Source organism: Panthera uncia (assembly GCF_023721935.1).
Source record: "Panthera uncia isolate 11264 chromosome A1 unlocalized genomic scaffold, Puncia_PCG_1.0 HiC_scaffold_17, whole genome shotgun sequence".
NCBI lineage: Eukaryota > Metazoa > Chordata > Mammalia > Carnivora > Felidae > Panthera > Panthera uncia.
In genome coordinates, this window is record NW_026057577.1 from 57685990 (window position 1) to 57705069 (window position 19080).

A 19080-nucleotide genomic window follows, 5' to 3' on the forward strand; every position below is an offset into this window, starting at 1 on the left:
AATCTTAAGCAGACTCCACACTCTGCGCAGAGTCCGAGGTGGCGCTCAGTCTCATGACTGTGAGATCATGACCAGGTGAAATCAATCAAGAGTCAGATGCTTAACCAACTAGGCCACCCAGGTGCCCCAAGAATAATAATATTTGTTAAACAATATGTTGGGGACATTGACATTTTTTCTGCTCTAAATACTTTTTATTTTTTTTTATTAACTGAATTATAGCAGTAGACAGTACTATATTGGTTTTAGATGTACAACATTGTGATTTGACATTTATAAATTATATCATGAAATACTTCCCATAAGTATAGTTACCATCTGTCACCATTCAAGGCTACACAATATTATTGACTGTATTCCCTATACTGTACTTTATATCCCTGTGTCTTATTTATTTTGTACCTGGAAGTTTGTACCTCTTAATCCCCTTCCCCTATTTTGCCCATCCCTCCACTTCTGTATCCCCACCCCCAGCAGCCATCAGTTTGTGCTCTGTATTTATGAGTCTCTTTCAGGTTTTTTGTTGTTGTTGTTTGCTCATTTGTTTTTTAGAGTTTGCATATAAGTGACATCATGTGGTATTTGTCTTCCTCTGACTTATTTCACTTAGCATAATACCTCCTAGGTCCGTCCACGTTATTGCAAATGGCAAGATGTCATTCTTTTTTTTTTTTTTTTTGGCTGAGTAATAGTGCATTGTGTATGTGTATGTATGTGTATCTTCTTCTTTATCCATTCATCTTTCAGCAGACACTCAAATTTCTTCTTTATGTTGCCTAACATAAATAATGCTGCAAGAAACATAAGCATGTGTATTTCTTTTCAAATTAGTGTTTTTGTTTTCCTTGGAAAAACCCAGAAATGGAGTGACTATATCATATGGTACTTCTGTTTTTACTTTCTTGAGAAACTTCCATACTGTTTTCCCATAGTTGCTACACCAATTTACATACACACAAACAGTGCAGGAAGGTTCCCCCTTCCTCACATTTTTGCCAACACTTGTTATTTCTTGTCTTTTTGATGATAGCTATTTTGACTGGTTTGAGGTGATACCTCATTGTGGTTTTGATTTCCATTTCCCTGATGATTAGTGATATTGAGAGCATCTTCTCACGTGGATATTGGCCATCTTTGTGTTGTCTTTGGGAAAGGGTCTATTTAGGTTCTTCTGCCCATTTTTTAATTGGATTGTTTCTTTGGTGTTGAGTTGTATTGATTCTTTATGTATTTTGGATCTTAATCCCTTATCATAGATAATTTGCAGATATGTTCTCCCATTCAGTAGGTTTCCTTTTCATTTTATTGATGGTTTCCTTCACTGTGTGGAACAAGCTTTTTAGTTGGATGTAGTCCTAATTGTTTATTTTTGCTTTTGTTGCGCTTGATTAAGGGGACATATCCAAAAAAATATTGCCAAGGTTAATGTCCAAGAGTTTATTTCCTGTGTTTTCTTTCACAAGTTTATGCCTTCAGGTCTTAGGTTATGTGTTTAATCCATTTTGAATTTATTTTTGTATGTGGTGTAAGAAAGTGGTCCACTTTTATTTTTTTTTTGCATGTAGCCATTCAGTTTTCCCAACACTATCCAAGAGACTGGTCTTTTCCCTCGTGTAAATTCTTGCCTCCTTTGTCACAGATTAATTAACCATGTAAACATGGGATTATTTTGGGGCTTTGTGTGGTGTTCCATTATTCGGTGTTTCTTTTTGTGCTAGTACCATACTGTTTTGATTACTATAGTTTTGTAGTATAGTTTGAAATGCGGAATTGTGATGCTTGTGATAGCTCTGTTTTTCAAGATTGCTTTGGTATTTGGGGTCTTTCGTAGTTCTGTACAGACTTTAGGATTATCTTAATTCTGCAAAAAATACTATTGGTATTGAATCTTTAGATTGCTTTGGATAGGTTGAACATTTTAACAATATTCTTTGAATCCATGAACATGGTATATCTTTCCATTTGTATCAACTTATTTCATCATTGTCTTAAAGTTTTCACTAGATGGGTCTTTCACCTCTTTGGTTAAACTTATTTCTAGGTATTTCTTTTTTCTTTTTTGATGTCACTATAAATAAGATTGTATTCTTAATTTCTCTTTCTGCTGGTTTATTATTAGTGTAGAGAAATGCAACACATTTCCATAATTAATTGCAATTCATTTAATCTAACAGTTTTTGGTGGCGTCTTTAGGGTTTTCTGTATATATTATGTTATCTGCAAATAGTGACAGAGTTATTTCCTCCTTAATGTGGATACCTTTTATTTCTTTTTCTTGCCTGATTTTTGTGGCTAGGACTTCGAGTACTATGTTGAATAAAAAAAGCAAGAGTGGACATCCTTGTCTTGTACCTTAGAGGAAAAGCTTTCAGCTTTTCACCCCTAAGTATGATGTTAGCTGTGTGTTTGTCATATATGGCCTTTGTTATGTTGAGGTACGTTCCCTCTATATCCTATTTCTTGAGAGTTTTTGTCATGGATGGATGTTGAATTTTGTAAAGTGGCTTCTCTGCATCTATTGAGATGATCATGTGATTTTTATCTTCATTTTGCTAATCTGGTATATTGTGTTGATTGATTTGCAGTTATTGAACCATCTCTCACCTCTGGAATAAATTTCACCTGGTCATGGTGAATGATCCTTTTATTATTGAATTTGGTTTGCTAAAATTTTTTTTAGGATTTTTGCATCTGTGTTCATTAGGATTATTGACCTGTAATTTTCTATTTTTGTAGTCCCTTTGGTTTTGATGTCAGACTAATCCTGGCCTCATAGAATGAATTTGGAAACATTTCTTCTCTTCAATTTTTTGGGTTAGTTTGAGAAGAATAGGCATTAGCTCTTCTTTAAATGTTTGGTAGAATTCCCTTGTGAAGCCATCTAGTCCTCAGCTTTTGTTTATTGGGAGTTTTTGTTTTTTTTTTTTTTTTTTTTTTTTAAATTACTGATTCAGTTTCATTGCTAGTAATCAGTCTGATGAGATTTTCTATTTCTTCCTGATTTTGTCTTGGATGACTGTATGTTTTTAGGAATTTATCCATTTTCATTTAGATAGTCCAATTTTTTAGCATATAATTTTTCATAGTAGTCTCTTGTAATCCTTTGTATTTCTGTGGTTGTAATTTGTCCTCTTTTATTTCTGATTTTATTTATTTGAGCCCTCTTTTTTGCTTGATAGGTCTGGTAAAGATTTTATCATTTGTATTTATCTTTGCAAAGAACCAGTTCTGAGTTTCCTTAATTTGTTTTTGTCTATTTCCAATCTGATCTGTATTATTTCCTTTATTATTTCTACTAACTTTGGGCTTTATTTTTTAGTGCCTTTAGGTGTAAGATTAGATTGAGACTTTTCTTGTTTCCTTGAGGTGGGCTTTTCTTAGATCTTCTTTTGCTTTGTCTCAAAGATGTTGAACTGTTGGTTTCCATTTTCATTTGTGTGAATGTATTTTTTTAATTTTCTCTCATTTCTTTGTTGACCCATTGGTTGGTTGGTAGCATGTTGTTTAGCCTTGATGTATTTGTGTGGTGTTTTTTTTTCCAGTTTTTTTTTTTTTTTTTGTAATTGATTTACATTTTAATACCATTGTGGATCAGAAAAGATACTTGATAGAATTTCAGTCTTCTTAAATTTATTGAAGCTTGTTTTATGGCCGAATATATGATCTGTCCTGGAGAATATTCTGTGTGTACTCAAAAAGAACGTGTGGTCTGCTGTTTTTGGATGCAGTGTTCTGTGTATATATCTGTTAAGTATATCTAGCCTGATATGTCCTTCAAAGCTACTGCTTCCTTGATTGATTTTCTGCCTGAGTGATCTATTGATGTAAGTGGTATGTTAAAGTTCCCTAGTATGTTCACTTGTAAAATGGCCTGTGAAGGTAACTGCAAACTAAGCAATTTTCTTTGTAACATAGGTACATTGTGTTAGATTAGTAGTGTACCTCTTTGGTAACTTTTTTTTTTTTTTAATAGGATAATTGTGAGCCATTTGTTTAAATGGCTAAAAAATAAAAGAAAAAATAAACAAGTAATTATTCAGTGGCTTTTACTGCAAGTTATTATGTCTTTTTTTTTTTTCTTAAGTAAGCTTTACACCCACTATGTCACTTGAACTCATGACCTCAAGGTCAAAAGTTGCATGCTCTACTGACTAAGCCAGCCACGTACCCCAGCAAGTTACTATATCTTATAGGTGATACAATAATGAGTAGAAATTAGCTCTTCCCCTCAAGGAACCAAAAGCACATGGGGTATAAGACATGTAGATAACTCCTACAAAAGAAAAGGCACACTAGACATCCCTAAAAGATGTACTGGAGGTGCTCACAACAGGGAGAGTCACAGTTAGATCAAGCAGAAAGAGGACAGTGGTATTTGAGATAGGCTGCAGAGGATGAACAGGATTTCAATAGTGTGAAACTAGAGTATTAATTCAAGAGGTGACAGAAGGGGTATCTGACCCAGATCTATGGGCAGTTCACAGATGGTTTATAGGAAATGTTTAATTGAAAACATTAGGCTAAGAGATCCCTAAGTTTTTTTTTTAAAAAAACTCACAACAAGAATAAAAATTTCAAAAATTTGTTTTTTCCCAGGTTTTAAAAAAAGTTAAAGTGATTTTTATGTAACAGGCAACTTATGTTAATAAAAAAATTTCTTGAAATCATATTCTCTAAGCTTTAATGGAAATATATATTTGGATTATTTTGTTTAAAGTACCATGAGCCTTTAATTTCCATAGTATACAATTTTTTGTGTCATATACCACCACAGTATACACTAACATATGTTTGAAGATACATTAAGAAAGCAAGCTACCCTTCTGGAGTTGCATCTCGGCTGTGACTCTTCTCCAGATACTTAAAAATTAATTTTAATTTTTACTAGAGTAACACATTTACATAATTCTCATTTTATCCTTAGGAAAAATGTGAGAGATAGATAGGACAGCAAATATTCTTGTTTCATGGGAAGTAAACTTGAGGTTTTGAGTGGTGACCAGCCTGGTAGAAAGCAGTGGAATCAGTAGATAGCAAATCTACTGTTCTTTCTGTGTTACTCCTAGAACTAAATATTTAGGTTGATGTTCTCATAACTAGAAGAGATAGAAAGTATTTAAGTTGTTTAGTTTTTTTAAATTGTAATATTTTACCTTAAAGTTTTGTCCCTGATGTCGTAAGGAATGTGAGCTATCAATAGATAACACTATGAAACACAGCAGGAAATTGATGAGTTTTTTGAGATGGTAATCCTTATAATTAGCCTGTCATGTTGCTGGAGCACTGGTAAAAAGAATCCCCGTTTTCACATGGTTTTATAATGGATTTCATACAGTATTTGAGCATTATGCACGGAGTACGCATGTGTAGTCTCTTCCCTCTAGGTGGCTCTCTGAGTCTATATAGATTTGGACTACTGAGAAGTGTATGTTGTTCGTACCTTTATTTTGCCTTCGTGCTCTGTGGGGCTGTGCATGACATTTTTAAGTAATTAAATATGAAGTCCATGAATACGTAACATCAGGCACTCAATTTAAAACAAATTTGGAAAAGGAAATAACAAAGCAAGTTAGAACAAACATTTGTTGATTATATGCTCATAAACTTGGGGGGAAGGGAGAAGACACAAGTGAATCTGTAATTATATTGTATGATGACAGAGTCTAGTAAGTAGACAAGGTTTATTAGATTTCTATCATAAACTTCATTTTCTTGGTCCTAATTATATGTATTCATTGCTTTGAGATAATTTTCTTGAACATAGGAGTAGTAATTTATCTGTATCTTTAATGTTCCATAGAGAAATTGGTTTTAAAAAGGGAATAAAAATAATTACTTATGATTCTGAAAATTCCCAACATGAAGAAATGTTTTTGAACATGTTGGCCAAAATTATAACAGTAAATGATCATGTAATAGAATGACGTTTCACAGACTGTACGAATGTGAAGATTAATTTTCAGATCCCTTGATGTTTATAAGGATCAACAATTTTGTTTGGAACCATTTTTGTGTGTCATAATAGTAAATTTGAATAATGCATAAAGATTATCCCTTGGAGAGAAATAAATGAATACAAAAGAGGTAAAATACGGTGTTCAGTTAACCAACACATGAAAAAGTCATTTTCTCATCATTCTCTCAAAATATTAAAGGAATTAAATTATGATAGTGCTATAGTACGAGAAGAAAACAATTTTAGGGTTTGCCTAAAGTGTACTTGTCAGCGCTCTCATTTTCTTCCTGACCCTTTTACACCTTGTTCCACTGTAATATGACATTTGCTTTCATCACTGTGTCAGAAGAATTCAGGGCTGCGTGGGTATTTTTATCTCCTACCCGGAGCAGCTCTTCATTCCTTAACATGGCTTTCTTCCCTTGGCATCTGTGAAAAAGTCCCTGGCTTTTCCCATTCCTCTCTTTAATTGTTCCTTATTGTCGTGGGTACCTCTTAAATATTGGTATCTTAACAGACTTTGATATTTGACTCTTTCTTTTTTTCTCCATGGACCATTTCATTTATGTCAGAGTTGCAGTTACCATTTATGTGCCATTGCTTTTCAAGTCCATGTCCCTAGCCTATTCCTCTTTTGAACTCCAAATCAAATCTTCACCTGCCTGCTGCCTGCTGTGGTAGGTATGAATGTTTAGAACTTAGCGTCTCCTTTCCCCTCTAAACCAACCTATCTTACCTCTTCTCTGTCTTCTTGAAAGTTTCCCAGTATCCAAGTTTGACTTGAAAGTCTTTGACTCATTCAAAGAAAGTTCCCTTTCTTTCTCTTCCTCCCTCCCCCCAAGTTTGTAGACATGTAATAAATAAATATTCTAATTTGCTTTATTTCCTTCCCCAAATGTATATAAATTGGCTGATGTTATGTATTGTTGCACTTTGTAGTTTATGCATCTCGTAACATATGCTAATAGAGTGTTTTTGAACCTTGCTCTTGAAAAGAAGTCCCAAAGATTTAAGTGATAAATCAATATGAGCAGACACTTTCCAGAAGTTTTTCCTTTCCCAAAATTTCTCAGAAGTAAATCCTTTAGGACTTGACCATACACAAAAAGTAAAATGGTACACAGAGTGAAAGAGGACAGCAAAAGTATCTTTAAGGACCTATGTATTCCTTGGTATATTAAATGATGAAATGATAATCATTTGATTATAATAGGGCTAGTGGTGTATATGTAGCCAACATGAAAATTGATAAGGCATTACTCTGAATTGTCTAAGGTGGTAAGTTAATGTATTAATGTCTGAATGTCTCTTGTTATGTTTAAACCATTCTCTGTAATATCTTAAAAAGTAGGTATAGCAGGAAAAATAGCTTTTTGCAGTTGGTTAAGAAGTTTTAAAAATTATTTTTGGTTTGCATAAGCATAACTATCTCTTCTGCATTGGGGGTAAAGTGGCAGACAATGTTAGGAAAATATTTAAATACAGAATTGTATGTCAGTGTGGTGGCTGATATTCTTGACCTTAGGAATCATGGCTAGAATCTAGTCCTTTTATGTCTGGGTAATGTCAAGATTAATTGAAGAGTTGCTGAAAATGAGTGTGTAGATTACCACTTAACTTGTCCCACTTTTTTGTGCCTCCGTAGGTACATGGACTATACCGCACAACAGGTGCTAGTTTTGAGAAGGCCCAACAAGAATTTGCAACAGGTGTGATGTCCAACAAAACTGTCCAGACTGCAGCTGCAAATGCAGCTTCAAGTGCAGCAACTAGTGCGGCTCAGAACGCTTTCAAGGGTAACCAGATGTAGAGAACCCTCCAACAGTACACTGGTACCTTCTGACTGTACTTTTTCTCCAGTTACTGTACTCTATAAATATTTTTATGTTCAAAACACAGTACACACAGCATGTATATTTCCTGTTCACTTGTGCATGGGCTAAAACCAGAAAAACTTCCTTGTCTTATTTGCCTATTAGTTTCTTAATATTTTGGTGCCCCTTGCAGAAAAAAATATCACATGCTAAATATTCTCCATATTTTTTGGGGGATGAATGTTCAGCAAATTATTTCAGTGGTGACACACTGAAATTAATATGGTACTTATGATTAAAAATGCATTTAGTACTAGCTGCAGTCATTCTTTCAAAAATCTTAGACTTAAGGATTACATATTGGAACATTAAAGCGATGCTTCATTCCATTTTCCCCATTTATACTGAAAGAAATAGGCCATCAGGGACTTAGGGATTTTAAAATTGGCTTGCTTTTTAGCAGTTTTAGTCACCAGTGAAGAGCCTGTGTGCATTTCGTAGTAGATGATGTAAATTTTATCCTTTTCTTTTTGTTTTATTTTTATAGAGTAGTTGATATTTTCATACCAATCTCTGATCTTGCATGGGCACCACATTTCTTAAAAGAATTAGTATTTTGGCTTTTGCACTGCTTATGGTTGTAGGATTGCAGAGTTGCTGGTAGAATCAAAGAAGAGATTTTCTACAATAGTTTCTGTTAAATAAAAATTTATTGGGATGCAATATGAGAACATAATATGCAGTGCATCATCCAAAAAAGGGTAGATAATCAGTGGAATAGAATGTAGTGATGATAATACTGTTTTTTGTTTTTGTTTTTTAATTTTCAGTATCCGTATCATAGTAGAATATTACTGTATGGAAACTTTGGTATATTCTTGTGGTTACTCATTTTAATTGAACTGAGATTGTGTTTGGCAGCTCTTTTTTGGGGAGTGTGTGTGTATAATTTTTAACAGAGGTATTAAAGTCTAGACTAACTCCTTGTCCAAAAAGAACATACAGTATTTCAGGGATTTTTCTTTTAGCCTCTCATCTGTAGTGGGATTAAAAAGAAAAAGATGCTGTTGTTTCACATATACTTGAATTCCTAATGCACCTCAGTCTTTGAACTTTTGAAACAGACTGAATACATTAAAATTTTTCAGCAATAGAAAAAAATGAAACCTATAACTTGCACCAAGCAAGAAAATACAAATACAGTTAAATGCATTAATTGTGACTATGACCATGTTGAAATTGTTACTATGCAGCTTAGGAGTTCATTCTTAGAGTATACTTGATTTGAAACTTTGAATCATTTTTAATATTGATTTAATGACTCAAAGACCTTTGAAAGTCATTATACTGTGTTTTGGAAGTCATTAGCTAATTTAAGATTACAGAATAATCAGTAATGATTTATTCAACTTGATTTTAAGTAAGGATAGTCTATTGGGTTAAATTATTTGAGACTGCAGATCTTCTTTAAAAATAAGAATCAGATGGGTATAAATAGTTAAATCACTTGCATTCTTTTCCCCAAATCTGGAGGTAAATGAATTTCATACTGAGGGTGGGATGATGAGTTCTCACTATTTATAAGGGAAGCTTTGCATGATAATAGATAACATGGATCCATCTAGATGGTGTTTACATTTGATTTATTTGGGATTTATTGAAATAATATACTTGGAAGATATTTCTTTTCTTATGATTAAAATAGGATTCAGAAAATGAATTTAAAGCTGTTTTTATGAATATTTCTGATTAGTAATAATCTCCCTACTTTGTCAAACAAATAAGCCAGTTCAAGTTCTTTAGATTCTATGATCTTACTGAAAATCTATTTTATCACAGTGTGCTGTACTGAGTGTGTATTTTACAAACATTCAAAACATTAACCACAAAATACAAGAGGAGCTCTTATATTTATCATTAATTTATATCTCAAGTCCATTTCTTTTTTCTTTTAACTACAAATGAATATAGAGACTTGAAAAATACTGACATACTTTCCTTTAAGAACAGGAATTATCTCTATTTTGTAGAAATCCCCAAAGGTAGCATTGTCAAATAGCAAATAATTAAAACCAACAGTACCTTTTTTGTGTGTGGATGGGGAGAATGTTTTAAGATCCAGTTACTTGGGTTAATACAAGCTTATGAGAGAAAATTGTTTTTTAAAAACCTAAATGTGGATTAAAATGATGGCAATACTAACAGTTTGATAAGGTATAGGGATTTTAAATTCTTAGATTCTCTATTCTCCTAACAATAGTTGGTAAATGGTCACATTTTCCAGCAAAAGATTGGCATTTGTTAATGTATTATATTTAATACTAACGTGACCCACCCAGTATCACAGTCATGAAATGGTCTTCATGTTGTAAGCATCCATGTCATTTTTCAGTTTGCAGTATTAAGTTGTGGCTGTTTTACTTCAAACTAAAATTTGAACACTGGAAAATCCTTGCTCAGTGATTTGTAATTTGGGACTTGGATTATTTATCTAGGGATGTTTGTATATTTTGTCAGTGAGTAATATTGCGCTGCCATCATGATGAGTGTCATGGTTCTATATAAATGCCCTCCATCTGTCCCTCTAATGTTGCATGTTTTCAGTGGTTTGGAAGTTTTGTATATTTATTGTATTAACACAGAGTGTCATAAAATAAAATGCTGTTTACTGGATGTTAGTTTGTCTAATTTTAAACATTATATTAGCATTTCAGAGGTAGAGATGCTGTCAGTTTAATGTATATAGGTAATTCACATTTGATTTTTAAAGAATCTCTGTAATTCTAACATGTGCTGAAAAAATAAATAACATAAAAGACTTTGTTAAAAACTCTCAGCAACACAAAATGACCATTTTTCTGTTGCATTAGAACTTTTAGGTGGTGGAACTTCACTCATATTTTGATCACTCTAAGGTCAAAATACACATACTGTCTAGAAGTTAGTAAGATTCAAAATGGAAACCCTATTTTGTGGCTCAGGTTTTTCCTTGTAGGTTAAAATGGATGCCTCTGTACTAGTATTGTATTGATTAGATTGAACTTGTGTTCTGTTTCCTAACCTAGCTACCTTTGTTTATGTGCCGATGAAAGTACCTATTTGTGTATTGTTGGATTTTTCACTTGGTTATCTAAGGAGGATGTAAAAATCTAAAATGTTCATGGTGAATCTTATTCTGAGAAATACATGTTAAAATAGGAACAGCATTTTCAATTTTCTGGGTGTTACCTAAAAAGTGAGTTTGGATTTTCATTGGATGTACTGTCTTCTATAAATCTTGTTGAGATAATATATAGTTCATGTTTTAGAGGGGATTTATGTTAAATTGAGTTTATTTTCTGTAATTTATTTGTACTAGCATAATGCTTTCACAGTTACTGCTATATCTTTTTCTGAAAATGCTGACATAATAGCATTTAATTTTATATCTTTATTGGTGAAAATCTATGTTTAGACTGTTTATATATAGAGTTTGTTATAGTTTTGCATATATTTTCCCCTGTTAGAATTACCATGGCTGTCAGACACCATTGCACACTGTATTTCCTTCCATTTTTCCCTTAAGGAATATGTTTAGAGGGATTTTTTGATTCCATGTAATTAAGGCCTTTTCAAGTTAAATAAAAATGGTTAATGTAAAAATAATTGATGGTTAAAAATAAAAAAATGCCTTACTTTGATAGATTTTCAAGTACCACAGTATAAATTTATATAGAGTAGAATGTTTTAAAACACTAGAGTTGTTTTAAATACTTGTTTATTAAACTAAAAATTTATATCTTAGTGTCTAAATATTATGGAAGTGAAGTATTTCCACTAGAACTTGAGGATACATTTTACCAAACAGCATGCTTTTTGTATTGATGGGTGTTTTAAAACCTCATTAGGGCTTTGTCATAGTATATAGAGAGCTAGAAAGAAATCTATAGAAATTTGCTAAGCCAGACATTGTCACTAATCTATACAAGATAAATAGATTTATTCAATTTAAAGTTTCTGGGAAAGTGAGGAAAGACTCTTCTCTAGTGTTCTTACCCTTCCTGAGGTTTCATATTTACAGTTTAACTTTGTGGTTTTGGTAAGAAAAAGCCTTTAACCTATAGAATTTTCACTAGCACTGTTTATGTTTTCAAATGGCAAGGAGATAGGAGCCACCAGGTAGCAATGTAGTGAGTGTTAAATTTTATGTTGATTTAAATCTTGATTTATTTTTCAGCTTATATCTTTCTGGGCTTACATGGCTGATGGTGTAGTTAAAACTTTCCTGCCACTAAAACCATTTTATCTTTTCTCTAATAGGACAGAAAATAGTTAATCTTCTCCAACCTAATGATGTTTTGTATACTTAAGACAAAATTACTCTAAATATTTTCTCTACATTTAAACAGTTATACTTTGTAGAATCATAGCATGCAAATTTTATTTTTTAATTCTTATATGTAATCTTAGAATTCCTTCAACACTCATTTAGTATTTTGTAGGCCGGTGATTCTCAAGATAAATCATAGTTGTGAGTAGTTGTTACTGTTGGTAGCTTATAATATTGTTCAGCTGTTTCTTCAGCCAAAAATCACTCTTTTATCTGGTCATCACAATAGTTCCTGCAATATTAGAGACTACACAAAAACTCAGTCCACTGGGCACACACATTCCTACTCAAAGTAGTTTTTTCTAGTTTGTTTTTTCTAGTAGTTTGTGCCTCCTACTCAAAGTAGTTTTTTCTAGTAGTTTTTTCTAGTTTGAAAGTCTTATATACCTGTTAGAGAACAATTAGAAAACATGGAAAATGATAAATGAGAAAAAAAATCTGTGTTTCTATCATCTAGGAATATCACTGCTAATGTTTTATTGTATTTTCCACTTTTTCTATGCATGCATACATTTATATAGAATTAAGGGATATAAACAGTGTGGGTTTTTTAATCCTATGTTCCCTCTTCTAGCATTATATCATAATGGTCTGATAGTTTAGCTTCTAAAATAAACTTTTTTAATTTATAAAATAAATACACATTTCAGTAGAAATTACAGAAAATATTTATAAAGCAAAAGATAAAGTTGCTCATAATTTTATACCAATAAACATTAAAATTTGGTTTATATGTTTCTATTAATTTTTGAGGAAGACACCTTTTATCCTGAAATTAAAAAATAAGTTTTTCTTTCAACCTTCTTGGGTGGTTCAGTTGGTTAATTTACAGGTATTTTGCTTTTGATGCCTTTGCTTTTGGAGTCATATCCAAAACATCATTACCAAGGTCAATGTCAAGGAACTTACCACCTATGTTTGTTTCTAGGGATTTTATGGTTTCAGGTCTTACATTCAGTTCTCTAATCCATTTTAAGTTAATTTTGGTGTATGGTATAAAATAATGGTCCAGTTTCATTCTTTTGCATGTGGCTGTCCAGTTTTCCAAGCACCATTTATTGAAGAGACTGTTCTTTTCCCCATTTATATTTTTTAATCCTTTATCATAGATTAATTGATCATGTATGTGTGGGTTTATTTCTGGGCTCTTTCTTTTTATGCTAATATAATGTTTTGATTATTATAGCTTTGTAATATAACTTGAAATAGGGGAGTGTGATGCCTCCAGTTTTGTCCTTTCTCAAGTTTGCTTTGGTTGCCCAGAGTCTTTTGTGGTTCCATACAGATTTTAGTATCATTTATTTTATTTCTGTGAAAAATGCCATTTGAATTTTGAAATGGTTTGCATTGAATCTGTAGATGGCTTTGAGTAGTATAGACATTTTAACATTATTCTTCTGTGAGCAGAGAATATCTTTCCATCTGTTTGCATCATCTTTATTTTCTTGAATCAGTGTCTTACAGTTTTTAGTCTGTGGGTCTTTTACCTTGGTTAAATTTATTCCTAGATATTTTATTCTTTTTGATACAATTGTAGATGGGATTATTAATTTCTCTTTCTGATAGATCATTGTTAGTGTATAGAAATACAACAGATCTTTTGTATATTAATTTCATATCCTGAAATTTTACTGAATTCATTTATTCTAACATTTTTAAAATAAAGTCTTCAAGCTCTTCTATATATAAAATCATGTCATCTACAGATAGTGGCAGTTTTATTTCTTTCTTTCCACTTTGGATGTCTTTGTTAATTTTTTACTTGCCTCCTTGCTCTTGATAAGATTTCCAATACTGTTTTGAATAAAAATGGTGAGAGTGGGCATCCTTCTCATGTTCCTGTTTCACCACTGAGTATGATGTTAGCTCTGGGCTTGTCTATTTTCACCTTGTCCATATATCACCATTACGAAAGAGGGTATGTTCCCTCTATACTCACTCTGTGGAGAGTTTTTGTTGTAAATACATGTTGAATTTTCAAAATGCTATTTTCTGCATCTATTGAGATGATATGATTTTTATCATTCATTTTGTTAACGTACTATATGAAATTGATTTGCAGATGTTGAACCATCTTGCATCCCTGGAATAAATCCTACGTGATCATGGTATATGGTTCTCTTAATGTATTGTTAAATTTGGTTTCCTAATATTTTTTGACAACTTTTACATTTATGCTCATCAGGGATATTGTCCTGTAATTTTCTTTTCTTGTGGTATCGTTAGCTGATATTGGTTAGGGTAATATTGGCCTCATAAAATGATTGGAAGTATTCTCTCCTCTTCAGTTTTTTTAGAAGACTTTGAGAATTATTGGTATTAATTCCTTGAATGTTTGGTAGAATTCACCCTTAAAGCCATCTGGTCCTAGACTTTTATTTGTTGGAGGTTTTGATTTTTTATTCAGTCCTCTTACTAGTATAGTAATCAGTCTGTTCAGATTCTTTATTTTTTCATGATTCATTCCTAGAAGACTGTATGTCACTAGGAATTTATCCATTTCTTCTAGGTTGTCCATTTTATTTGCATATAATTAATTATAATAGTCTCAACATCCTTCATGTTTCTGAGGTATCTTTGTAAAATCTGATTTTATTTATCTGAGCCGTTTTTTTTCTTTGATAAGTCTAGCTAAAGGTGTCAAGATTATGTTTATCTTTTCAAAGAACCAGTTCTTAGTTCCATTGATCTTTTTCTGTTATTTTTAGTCTATTTCATTTTTATTCTCTGATCTGTTACTTTTTTCCTTCTAATAATTTTGGGCTTTTTTTTTCTTTTTCTAATTTCTTGCAGTGTGAAGTTAGATAGTTTGAGATTTTTCTTATTTCTTAAGGTAGGCCTGTATTGCTATGATCCCTCTTAGAACTATTTTTGCTGCATCTCATAAATTTTGGTATGTTGTGTTTGCATTTTTGTTTAAGGTATTTTTATTTCTCCTTGGATTACTTTATTGACCCACATTGGTTGTTTACAGTTGCATGGTGTTTAATCTGCACATTTTCCAGTTTTATTCTTGTAATTGGTTTCTAGTTCTGTATCATTATGGTTGGAAAAGATGCTTGATATGATTTGTTCTCTTAAATTTATTAAGAATTGTTTTTGTGACTTTACATGTGATCTGTCCTGGAGAATGTTTCATGTGCACTTGAGAAGAATGTGTTTGCTGCTGCTTTTGGATGGCATGCTCTGTTTATATTTAGTAAGTCCATCTGATCTAATATGTCATTCCAGGCCAATGTTTACTTATTGATTTTCTGTCTGGATGATCTGTTTGTTGATGTCCTACTATAATGTCCTTCTGTTACCTCATTGTATTGCTTTGTCTCCCTTTTCCTTTAGGGCTGTTAATACTTGCTTTATATGTTTAGTTGCTTCTATGTTGGGCGCATAAATACTTATAAATATTATGTTGTCTTGTTGGATTGACCCTTTTATCATTATGTAATGCCCTTCTTTGTCTTTTTTACTGTCTTTATCTTAAAGTATTTTGTCTCATATAAGTATTACTATGCCAATTCTCTTTTGGTATATTTTTGCGTGGAAGATCTTATCATTTCATTTCCAATGTATATGTGCCGTTACATCTGAAGTGAATCTTTTGTAGACAGCATAAAGTTGGGTTTTGTTTTCTTTTATCCATTCAAACCACTCTGTCTTTTGATTAGAGAATTTAGTCCATTTACATTTAAAGTAATTATTGATAGTTATTAACTTATTGCTATTTTGTTCATTGTTTTCAGCTGCTCATATGTTATTTTTCTAAGTCCTGTTGTTCCTTTATGTTCTCATTTTCAGGTTTTTGTGTTAATAATTTATCAAGGAATGTATTGTTCCTAAGTTTGGGGGCCTAGTCTTTTGTTCTTTCTTTAGGGCAGATTGCTGGGTCAAAACATAAGCGTTTTCTTTTTTAACTCCACCTCCAATGTGGGGCTTGAACTTAAGACTCCAAGATCAAGAGTCACATTCTCTACCAACTGAACAAGCCGGGTCCTCAAAACTTAAGCATATTTTTAAAGGCCTTTGTTGTGCATTGCCAAATTGCTCCAGAAAATTTTATCAATTTACATCCTGTCAGTATTGTATGAAACGGCCTTTTTAAAAAAAATTTTTTTAATGTTTTTTATTTTTTCTTGAGAGAGAGCATGAACGGGAGAGAGGCAGAGTGAGAGAGGGACACAGAATCAGAAGCAGGCTCCAGACTCTGAGCTGTCAGCACAGAGCCTGATGCGGGGCTTGAACTCACAAGCCATGAGATAATGACCTGAGCTGAAGTCGGATGCTTCACCGACTGAGCCACCCAGGTGCCCCTGAAATGGTCTCTTTATCCACACTCTGCCAAATTGGATGTTCTTTTCTAAAGTCTTTGCCACCAGTAGGTTTTACAGGTTTGTTCTTTCAGATTCTCATTGTCCATAGATGATGGCTCATTCAACACTAACCTGTTTGTTTTTTGGTTTTGCTAAATAGGAGTGACCATGTATCCTGCATCTACAGAGAAATCTTCCACTTCCTGAAAGCACTAAGATCAGGATAATTAGGATGGAAAAAGCATTGGTGGCCTCAGGTAGCAAATCCATTGAGGCTCTCTAGGTAAAATTAGATTGGTTTTAACACGTTATGTTATTCTTCAAAATTTTTTCATCTAATAACTTTTATTTAGTGAGGACTTTATACCAGAGAGTATACCAAATGCTTTACATACATCACTTAATCCTCACACCAGACCTATGATGTAATTTCTATTACTGGCTGCATTTTTATAGATGACTAGAAAATTATCCCAGTCACTCAGTGAGTGGTGGTGAAGGGGCAGGTAGACCCGTGTTCCTCACTCCTGTTACATATGGGATCTTTGCTCCATGGTACCACTTCTTTCCAGCTTTGTTCCCTTTCCATTTTTTCACATTGATATCCATAATTCATATCCATCCTTTAGGGATAGGACTCTAGGAAAAAAAAATCCACAACCAAGAAAAAAATTACAGCATGTACTTTTGAAGTCTCCACATCAAGGCCTGTCTCTGTGATGTGTGGGTGAGTACCTGCTGTACCGTTACCAAATGGTCTTTGGCATTTGTGTTTATGTTTGGAGAAACTTTAGTTGAGGTCAAATCCTTATTAGGTTAACTATGAAGAAAATGGGCTTTTTAGCTAATAATAATAGCTGCTTATCCTGGATGAGAGGTTGTTTATAACAAAATAAGAACTATGAAACCACTATTTGTATTACCGCTGTCATACACCTAATGAACTTTTAGTGGCCGTTTTCAGGATTGAGTGAATTGAGACATGTGGTGTCCTCTTCAAAGGTATGAAAAACTACCAGGTCTTTCTCTGAAAAGGGAGGAGACAGCAGTTTTTGTCAGTTGTCAGCTTACGGTCTTTTTGGAATGGGACTTGGAAGTTATTCTGAGACTTACCTACACAGAGATGTTGGTGTTCCCCCACGGTTTGTATTGGCCTTCTTTTCACCATGTACCTTCGAGGTGAAGGAATCTACAGCTGTTTGAGAATATATAGACTTGGGTGTCAAAACTGTCTTTGAGCCTTGGCTTTGCCACTTTGTAGCTTTTTAACCTAAATTATTTAACTTGAGTTAAGTTGCTTGAGTGACAACTTATCTGTAACATGAGAATAATTTTCTTTTCATTGAGTTTTGATGAATAAATGAATTATATTAAGTGCTTAAGACAGTACATGCACAGAGAAACTGCACAGCAATTAAGAACTTTTATATTCCATCGTGTGTATTGATGACTTCCAGATCTCTTTGTATAACTTGGTCTTCTCTCCGTATCCTATTCCGGACTGCACACAGGACTTCTCCACTGGCAGCCTAAGCTGAACCCTCCCACCTTTACTGTTTCTGCTCCTCTTGGATTTCTAATCTTGGCGACAGCATCACTTTTCACCCAGTGCCCAATTTAAATAGGAAGACACTCTGGACTCTCTCCTCCTCTCTTTCCACACCCCCTCCCACTTCTGACTAGTCACCAAGCTGTCCATTTTTTCCCCAAAACCTATCTAATTCATCTTACAGTTTTCACCATCACCTGCCTTAATTCAGGCTTTGTTCTTTTGCGAATAGGTCAAAGTGGTATCCCCCTTGGACACTTGGTTGACTGCTTGCCTATAGATGTTAGATTTTTCTGTATATTTTACTGTAAAAAGCCAAAGAGCTGCACATACCTACATGTTATTTGGTTGACTTTTCCTTCCGATGTGGTTTTACTGCTTCCTCTTATTTATGCTTTTATCTACATCCTGTATTCCTCAGCAAAATGAGCAGTTTACAATTTAAAGACTTATCTTGTAGAACTCTATGTGGTGAGGAAGAAGCTGCAAGGAAGAAGATAGTAGTAGGGACAGCAATTGCATGGCCCCAGCCAAATGATTAAGCAGCTGACATGGACTCTGAAATAAAGACAGTTACTGGTTCTTGCTGCTTTGAAGAGGAGGCTAAAAGTTTGCTTTGATGTTGTTTTTATCCTTTAGTGTTGCAGAGTTGAAAAGATGGTGAATTATTGGAAATTCCTGAAAACACCCACTTAAAAATAAATGTCCAAGATAGTCATGACTGTTCTTAAGTAGTTTTAATGTTAAGCAAAGACTTTAAGGAGAGCTAGGAGTAAGTTGAATGTAGTGTTCAGAGAGATCAATCATGAGAAGCTGATCCAGTAGCAGAATTGCTAGGTAAAAACTAAGGATGAAATGGGAAGCAATTATGAGGATTCTCCAGCCTCTGCTGGCATGTAAAGTCAGGGTCCTTTCTCTTTTGGATTAAAGATGTGATAGTTGAAAAAGCAACCAAAAATTTCCAATTTTGCTTGAGATATTTAGATAACTTGTTTGGAATATTTTTTCTTGAGTGATTCGAATAATTTTGTCAGCTTTTAATTTTTACTTCTATCAGAAACCTAGCAGGTTTCAGGTATGTTTAG

The 19080-nt window shown here is 33.2% G+C and overlaps 1 protein-coding gene across 2 annotated transcripts in view; it reads left to right on the top strand.

Annotated features, from left to right (window-relative positions):
- The window catches only part of SCAMP1 (secretory carrier membrane protein 1), a 130371-nt gene extending 118956 nt beyond the window's left edge, over positions 1-11415 (top strand). For both annotated transcript variants that reach the window (XM_049649707.1, XM_049649709.1), the window contains exon 9: positions 7602-11415. In XM_049649707.1, coding sequence (XP_049505664.1) covers positions 7602-7766 — 165 coding nt within the window. In that variant the 3' untranslated portion in view covers positions 7767-11415. The remainder of the gene's footprint in view (positions 1-7601) is intronic.
- The last annotated feature ends 7665 nt before the right edge of the window (positions 11416-19080 follow it).